Raw genomic sequence first — 8,945 nt, 5'->3', positions numbered from 1 at the left:
CCATGTTATTAAAAGTTTGGGACCTTTTATAGCGTTTTTATGAAGCTATAATGAGTGCTATTGTAGAGTATGAAGATATAGCTTATACACGTTGCTATGAAAACATTTGATAGCGCTTTTCATTATAGCTATAATAAATTTATATAGCTTAAATAATGTGCTATCTTTAATATACAATAGCCTTTTTTCAACGCTATAATATAGTATTTACAGCTATAACATTATGCTATAATAATGCTATTTAATCAGTTCAATTATTATAATAATTATAATAACCTTTTGATAGCATTTCGTTTTTGGCTATATAAATCTTTATATAGATACTTATGGCTATAAAAGAGGTAACTTTGTTTTCAAAAATAATTTCTGATTTAATTAGCTTTTTATAAATTTTAGTTAAAATACTCAACTTTAGCACACATAACTACTTTGTAGCACAATAAATAATAATAACTTCCATTCATAATCTATTAAAATTACAAAATAGAGTATTTAATAATTTACTCAAATAAAGTTGTGGTCTAAATGATACAAATGTAGATAAAGTATTTAGTGAATGTAGCACAACACAAAATAACCCTTAAAATACAAACAAAATTCACCAAGTGTCCAAGATTATATTATCATATAAGGTATTGTCATCGTAGGATCTTTTTTCCTCTGGTAAGACACATTTCATTCACCTGCATAAATTTATAAAACATATATCAATATGTGATTTTTTAGACACCAATAATAGTGGATATTAATTAAAAAAAACATAGAAAATCTTTAACAAATGTAGATAAAAAAAGATAAAAAATATAGCATACCGATGGTCACCTTAGTTGTTGAAATTGTCGTCTCGACCTGAATTTTTCTTTCAATTATGAGAAAAAGAAAAAATGTTCATTATCAGAGATTAAAAAAGAATAATTCAGTTTCATTTTTAATGAGCACCAAATATGACCACTGAGAGTAAATTAGATGTTCTGGTGGGCCAGAGAGGGCAAACATCCATTAGCATTATTGCAACTAACAACAATGCAACAACATGATGAGGTACACATGTCATATAAATTTCTACATAAAATTATAAATCTAAGAAATGAAATATCAACCTTCAGCCATTTGAGTGAAAAATTTTGACCATAATATGCAGTTCCATGTGCATATTTCCAATTGCTCCCACTAACAGAACCACCAATTCTGGACATCATCTTTTCACAAGCCTAAGCAGCCAATAGCAAATCAGTATAATTATCTCAAACAAACATACTTTGTTCATCAATGACCAAGTAGCGTCACACACAAATTCAATAAGGAATGGTTAGCACCTGAAGAAGTGTAGTCCGGTTGACTGAGAAAAGCTAACATTATCACCAAAAATAAAAGCTTCATTGCTTCTTTAAGTTGCAACTGCCCCTTGTTATACAGATAACTCCAAATTTCTCAAAGTTCCACCTTTTAACAATAAAGTACCTAATCTTTCAAAAATAAATGAGGTCATTTAGAGTATTTAAAAGGTTCATGTGAGAGTCAAATTTTTATTTTCATTTGTTTTGCAGAATTATATTAAAAATGAGTAACCATGTCTTTATCAGAAGATGAATGGAAAAGGTTACAGAACTGAAAAGGATACTTCCATAGCAAGAGAAGATTGAGAAGATCAACATTTAAGATACTATAGTTCTTCAATAATATCACTCCTCGCTGACAAAAAATCACAGCAAATGCCTCCATCAATTACCAGCTTGCTCATTAAATATTATTTGGATAAATCTCACAATATCACAATCACATATGACTGAACAAGTTTACATCCTATTCTATCAATTGCAGCAACAAAGAACCATAAGTGTCAAAAGAACCCAAAACTCAATGGTTTGAACCTGGTTTTCTGGAAATAAACTCACTGAAACTTCAGTAAATCCAAGAGCATATTTTTATAAAGAGTAAAAAACTATGCATAAAAATAATGATGATGATAAATCATAGATAACAAATTCCATTTTTCTCTTCTAATTCATATTTCCCTCGATTGTAAATGTAGTAATAGTCCAAGTCATTCCATTGTCTGGAATGTGAAACATGCAAGCAAAAGCAAATTTCTACTCACCGGTATTCTAACAACATCATTACGGATCCATCCAAGAGGATTGTACACCACCATGACCTGGCTGCAGGCACATTTACTCATTCATATTCTAGTTGAAAATTTTAAAGAGAAGTTCTAAAAGGGATGTAAAATAAAAGGAACATTACCAAACTATTCCCTTTTTGAATATCTTGCTCAGTTGGTGGGCAGAAACTGATATTGAGTAACATAAACTTACTCAATATTTTCTTTATTGAGAAAAATGTATAGTTTTAACAACTAAGCAAAGAAACAAACACATACAAGAAAACCACCCAACTTCATAATCACATAAACATGTGGGAATTCAACTCTAACTTTCTTTTGGGCATTTCATCAAACAGTTTAAGAGCATACAGAAAACATCATCATTAACAAGAACCTACTATGTTTCCGTTATCACAAAGAATAAGACATTCTTCCTCAAACCAAGAGATGAATTTAAATGGAGAAATTGATATCACAATCCATTAGAGTACAAAGCAACACAAACGTGTGATTTTAAGAACAATTAATTAGATGAACATGACTTGCTAAAACTGAAAGGTGACAACAGAACAAGAGTTCACTTCTAGGAGCATAATGTTAAAAATTACTTGCAACTTAAATTAATAATTGGGAGAAGAGAATATAAGTTATGAAGTTTTCCAAAAGAAAACTCTACAGTTCAAGCTTAATAAGATCAACAATTTTTGCTGCCTCAGAATTTTCCTAACCATTAAAAGTCTATGCAATCACTCACAAATTGAAAGAAGTTAACAACATTCAAGATACAAACAACATTGTAAGAACTCAACTTTACCCATAAAAACATGAACATAAAAGCATTATGAATAGAGGTGATGTACACTTAAATAGTTTCATTTAAGCTAGTCTTTATATACTTCACAAACACTGATTTCTTAAAGTGGAGCAAGGAAAAGCTACTCACGGAAAGGTAAAATGATTAATAGGCAGTCTTGTACTATACAATGTACCCATGACTACAAAAGTTACATTATATGTGCATTAGAAAGCATCCCAAAATAATACGTGGAAGTGAAAACAACAGAAAAAGGTCGTAGGATGTGGGAGAGAGATATGTTATGAAAGACAGAAAGGGGTTGTGCAAAATTTCCTATAGTTGCAAATCTCTAATTTCAATTTCATCGAGCAAATGGAGGATTTAATAATAGAAAGAGAAGCCTTTGCTGTGAGGGATTAAAACTGCAAAAAATCAGTTAACAAAGCAAAACCACAATAAATTTTTTAAGAACAAAAACATGAAAGGGATTCATGGAATAAACAAAAATTGGAGATCAGGGCACGAAGAAAAATATGAAGAACAAATGTGGAAGGATTTTTTAAGCTAAAACATCAAAATACCAACTGTTTAAAGCCTAAAGACTAGAGGTGCGCAAGCCTATTCATATCAGACCATAAGCAAGACCATTAAGCTTGTTATAATCTAAAGAAACAGATCTCATTATTATCAACCTCAAAGAAAAGATATTTAAAACTTAAAACAAAATCATTCCATATGTTTAAAACTCCTTATTGATATTTCACTCAGTGCTCTCACCATAAAAACGATGTAGAAGAAAGGAAAAAGAAGACTAACCTCGAATCATAAGCTTCAAGTGTCTAATAGCAGTAGAGAGACGAGCTGGTAGACAAAGAACCCTAAGCAAAACCCATGTGGACGACGGTGAGAGATTAGATGAAGCTAAAAGATTGCAAGTCTGAGAGATTGAAGCTGAAAAATAGAATATTCTAGGGAAATCGTGTGATGAAAGTGATGATGAATAGAGAGACGGACGAACAGAGACAACGACGATGGATAGAGATGAAAATGTCTTCATCGGTTGAACGGCAGTCGTGAGAAAGAGGGTATTGCAGAAAAGAGGTGAGAAATCGTCGTTTGAGGGTAGATATCGCAGTTGTCATTTGACGGTGGTGTTTTGGCGTGGGTATCGCATCTGGTTGAGCAAAAGAATTCCTGAAAGAGGCTCTAAAAAGGGGGAAAATATTGGTGGGATATTTTTATTTTCTACTTTCCACTTCTTTTTTTATTTTTCAATAGCCCAATTTAAAATGAGCTATCTTCGTAGGCTATTAAAAGTCTCATTTCTTGTAGTGAAAGAAATCACAGCGAAAAAGAAAAATAAGAGAAAAAGAAGAAAGATGATTGAAAGAAATCAGATTTGGGTAATCAAATCTAAACGACATAAAAAAAAAAGAAAAGAAGAAAGACGATAGAAAGAAATCAAATTTGGGTAATTAAACCTAAATGACATAAAAAAACGAGGAAATGATGAAAGACGATAGAAAAAAATCGCATCAGAGAGGAGAAAAAAGACAGAAGGGCAAAATTTGAATATTTAAAAAATGACTAACTTTATGGGTTTTGTTACATGCGCTGACGTAAATATTATAGTAGTTTGTTATATTTATGAAAATTTATCTTGTTTTTTTTATTCTTTTTGCTTTTCTTGAATTTTTTTCTTTTTATTTCTGAAAAATGTTTTTTCCATAATTTATTTCCCTTCATTTCTTAACGGATGTTGATACTCTTTAATAGTATTTTTTTTTTATTTTTTAAATTTAACCATTAGGGCAGAAAGATTTGAACCACATATATTATAGTTATTAGTACATATAGATGTCAAGTGAATTAAGTTGTTGTTAGCCGATTCTTGAATAGTTAATATAAAAAAAATTGGAACAACTACACTAACTTGTTATGAAAAAAGTATCACTATTGAATTATAGATAAACAATCAACTAGAATATAATTATATATATCATCCAACAAAATAATTCTTTATACTCAAAAGATAATTATATTTAATTATATCATAAATATGATTTCTATATAATTATCTATAAAATAATTCAAAATAAACTTGAATAAAAGTAATTTTATCGAATCAATCTTCAATTGCTTGAAACTTTGTTCCCAAATGCTAATGTTTGTTGAAAGAAAAAAAATTAATAAACAATCTCCATAAATGCATTAAATATATTTTGGATAGAAAAGTAACCTCAAGTAATTGTGTGAATGACATATTGTTTTGCTTATCCAAAGGTATTATTTGTTGGTTTACATTTACACTCAGCAAACACAACAGTTGTTCGTGGATATATTTTTCCATTATATTTTCCCAATTAAAAAAATGCCAATTAGAATAGCTAAATGTATCTACTCTTGGATGAAGTGAGTGACATATTGTTGTAATACCTGTGTGAACATTAGCTTATGGTTTGATGTGGGTGAAGTTTTGTGTAACGACCCAACTTCTTATACTGAGCTGAAGTCATTACTAAATGTAAACAGCATAATTGAAAACATAAAGTTTGGCTAAAATGAATAAAACCTCAGAATTTTGATTTATTTTAAAAAAAACAAATCAGAGTACTGTGCAAAATGTAAACAAATATTAAAATCCTACTCGGGCCCTATCTACTTTTAAGAAAACGAAATAGTAAATAGAGAGGAATACAAATAAAAAAACTCAAGTACTAAATGTTTAAACGGGGTGTAAAGCGAAAGCAGAAATCCCTATGGCTCGCCACAGTCACTTCTGGTCGCCGCCAGCTTGCCCTTGCCCTTACCCCTGCCTCTACCTGAAAATGTGACATGGAAAGAGTGAGTATAAAATACTCAGTAAGGGACCCACTACTAGTCCCACTAGGTGCCTGTTAACTTCCTATTAGAGTCCTGAAACTGGTACCCAATAACTGGCACGTTCCCGAACACGTGCAACATGCGCTCCCGTAGGAACAAAAATCTGGTCTTCGGTGTTCCGGGGGAGCACCTAGGACATACTGGTCTGTAGCGAACCCGGAGGAAACACTAAGGAAATCGGGCTGCGAGGATCCCGTCGAATCACTCGAATCATATCTATATCCATGCTAGACTGGCGTCCTGTCGGACTACGTAGTCCTAAATAGGTGGTGATCCCAAAGGACACCCATGCAGGTACGATTCTAGTAGGCTAAGTTAACATATACCCTAACCATAGCATACATATACATAACATCATCATGTAATCACATCAGTCTAATCATCATATCACATCTCATCACAATATCCAACATACAGACATAACAAGCCACGTCATCACATTATACCATGCCATCATATCAAATCACATCATCAGTCACATCATGCCTTCATTAATTTACATGTGTTATATAGTCTAGTCCTCCACGTGCATAACTAGAAGTGTATGCGGTCTCATGAGTTTAGTCATAGAGCTAGTAGTAGAAATCTCTTACTTAAAGATTTGCTCAAACGAATTCCAACAGTAAGATCACACACTTCCCAAGTCGCAAGTCCTAAATGGTTAGGAACAACAATTAATAACCTAACCTTCATGGAAACGAAGTCCAAGAATCGTTCAAGCAACTTACCCAAGGTCAAGGTTGCAATAATTTTCTTTAAGTCGAGAAGTCCCACGCTCCAACTCCAATTGGTCCAACCGGCCCTTTCAGAAAGATAATTTAATTTAATCCAAATTAAATTATTTAAAAACCAAAATTACTCTTCGTTGGGTATGCCAAAAACCCATTTGACTTACCAAAATAGGAGTAAAGGACCGAAAGAGGCTAGGTGGTTCAAAAGGCTTGGTGGCTCGACTGGAAGGAAGGAGACGCGGCACAGCTCGGCTTAGGCGCAGGTGCGACTCGGCTCGTGCGCAGGCGCGGCTTGGCTCGGGCGCAGGTGCTGCACGCGTGCGGCTCGGCTGGCAGTGCAGACGCTGGTGGCTCAGGTCGCTGGGTAGAGACGCGACCGGGTCAGTTTACGCATGACGAGGCGCGGCGTGGGTTTCCAGACTCGGGCGGATCGACGGGGTTCGCGGGTCGGTGCGGTCGGGGCTTGGCTTCGCCGGCTTCGAAGGGTGGCGTTCGGCATGTGACGGCGTGGCTGAGTAAGCGGCTGGGCGGTACGGCTCCGCTTCACACGAGACGGCTCGACGCTGCAGACGGCTAGAGACGGAAGCGACGCTCGACGTGCGGCGGCACACAGTGCGGCTGACCGAGCAGCTGGCGAGGGCTTGTTTCGTGGCGGCCGCTGGCGAAAGAAAACGGTTGGAGAGACGCGGCTCGGCTGCACTTCGCGAACCTCCACTCGGACGCGACGGCTGGCGAAAAAACTCGGCGACGCGGCGGCTGCGGTCGGCGGTGATGGCGGCGGCGGTCGGCGGCTAGGGTTTCCAACAACAAAATTTTAGGGTTTGCTTCCCTTTTCCTCCTTTTTTTTTAAGAAGATGATGGGTTTTTATGGTGCACGGATCCCTAGGCCTCATTTAAACACCAATTAACCCCACCTTCTCTCTCCTCCTCCAAATCTCACCAAAATTCCCCTTTTCTCTCCTTTTAATTACTTTTTTTTTCTATCTTTTCCCAATTAAATCATCACATCTCTCTCCTCAACCAACCAACCAAGCCTCTTTATTTAAAAACAATGTTTTATCATCCAAATAAAATAATTAAGTCCTCAACTTAATAAACTAAGCAAATCAAAGTATCAGTACTGAAGTTTCCTCAAAAGAATTCAAAATTTCCATAACCACACTTAAGATAATAAAATGAAAAAAAAAAAAAATCTAAATTTGTTGGGACGTTACACTTTGTTTCACTTCACATTTTTTTGTTTATGTCTTCTCCTTTCTAATGCTCTTAATTCCTCGTCCTCCTACTAAATCGTTGTCGGTGAAACTTGAATCTTTTATATTGCTTGCTTAATTATTTTTCATTAATATATTTTTATCATCACCTCCATATCTTTGAGCAATTGATAATTTGTCATGATGCATGCTAGAACAACTTTTCACGTTCGACTGCTAATGAAGTAAATTTAGCGAGCATTAAGACATAAGTGATTATAACACTTTCAAACTAACTCTTTAACTACAGTTGCCTTATATATTTGGTTGTTAAATTCACGAAACTCTAACCTCTTTTGTCCAACTCTTCAAAATATGTGAAGTAGGAATTGTATTCACTTTTTTTTTTTTTTTTTTTTTTTTTTTGTCTCAAGCACTTCAAACGCATGCGTATATGAAATATCCATAAAAGTGAATTTCATGCAACTGCAACTAATCAACCATTGATGTGATCTTCCAAAAATTGCCACCTTAAATTCTAATATATCATCCAACTTGCCACTCTTGTAGCTAGAGGTTACGTAAAAGAATGTCTACACATACTCCCTTTGAAACAATTTAAAGATCTCTAGTGTATATATTTTTTATGCATGTTGTAATATCTTTGAATTTATTAGGAAGGCTGGTGTCGTCTAATTCATTTTTAAATCCGATTTCAGTTTTTCATATCTTCTATTAACTAAAATTCTTTCGTAATGTTCAAGAAAACGTAAAATATATATCATGACTTGACTTTAAATATTTTTTCAATAAAATATTCATGCTTCCACTCCATTGTGTATTTTTCATATCAGTTGTAAAAGTATGTCTCCCATACACCATTGCCCTTTCTTTTTTCTGCAACTCAAACAAGTCTGCCAATGGCCACTTGTCATCTTTAAGATTAAAAATGTCCAATCCAACATTTGTTGCCATGCTCACAACCAATCATCTTCATCATCATAATCATATGCACAACTAAAAACACATAATTGATGTTGAGCTTCAAGAAATACTTTGCTTATTTGCTTTAGCCATTGTTGTAGTTTGATCTATAAGAATTGCTTTAGGTTGTTTTTAATGATGTTTCTTGTTAAAAAAAAAAAAAAAGAAAAAAACAAACAAATGACCCAATGAAAGATGACACGTGGTGGAGCTGCAAAAAATAGCAATAGCCAGCTAGCAACTAAGATCTATTG

The 8,945-nt window shown here is 34.2% G+C and overlaps 1 protein-coding gene across 1 annotated transcript; it reads right to left on the bottom strand.

The window, feature by feature from the left end:
• Window positions 1–1,333: 1,333 nt before the first annotated feature.
• On the bottom strand, window positions 1,334–4,029 carry LOC127143990 (uncharacterized). Its single transcript, XM_051079319.1, has 3 exons — window positions 3,717–4,029; window positions 2,099–2,159; window positions 1,334–1,461 (listed from the first exon to the last, which is right to left on the bottom strand). Exons 1-3 carry the CDS (start codon window positions 3,955–3,957, stop codon window positions 1,377–1,379), a joined length of 387 nt encoding a protein of 128 aa, XP_050935276.1. The 5' UTR covers window positions 3,958–4,029; the 3' UTR covers window positions 1,334–1,376.
• Between the last annotated feature and the right edge of the window lie 4,916 nt (window positions 4,030–8,945).

The sequence above is a fragment of the Cucumis melo genome, chromosome 11, assembly GCF_025177605.1.
Source record: "Cucumis melo cultivar AY chromosome 11, USDA_Cmelo_AY_1.0, whole genome shotgun sequence".
NCBI lineage: Eukaryota > Viridiplantae > Streptophyta > Magnoliopsida > Cucurbitales > Cucurbitaceae > Cucumis > Cucumis melo.
Note: the sequence above shows the minus strand (reverse complement) of the source record. Positions and strands in the feature narration are given on the sequence as shown.

Excerpts from the sequence above, each read along its gene's own strand:
- LOC127143990 (XM_051079319.1), bottom strand. The coding sequence starts at position 3,957 with ATGAAGACATTTTCATCTCTATCCATCGTCGTTGTCTCTGTTCGTCCG. Across the intron at positions 2,160-3,716 it reads CTTGAAGCTTATGATTCGAG|CCAGGTCATGGTGGTGTACA; the intron begins GTTAGTCTTCTT and ends ATGTGCCTGCAG. Across the intron at positions 1,462-2,098 it reads ATGATGTTGTTAGAATACCG|GTACTTTATTGTTAAAAGGT; the intron begins GTGAGTAGAAAT and ends TTGAAAGATTAG.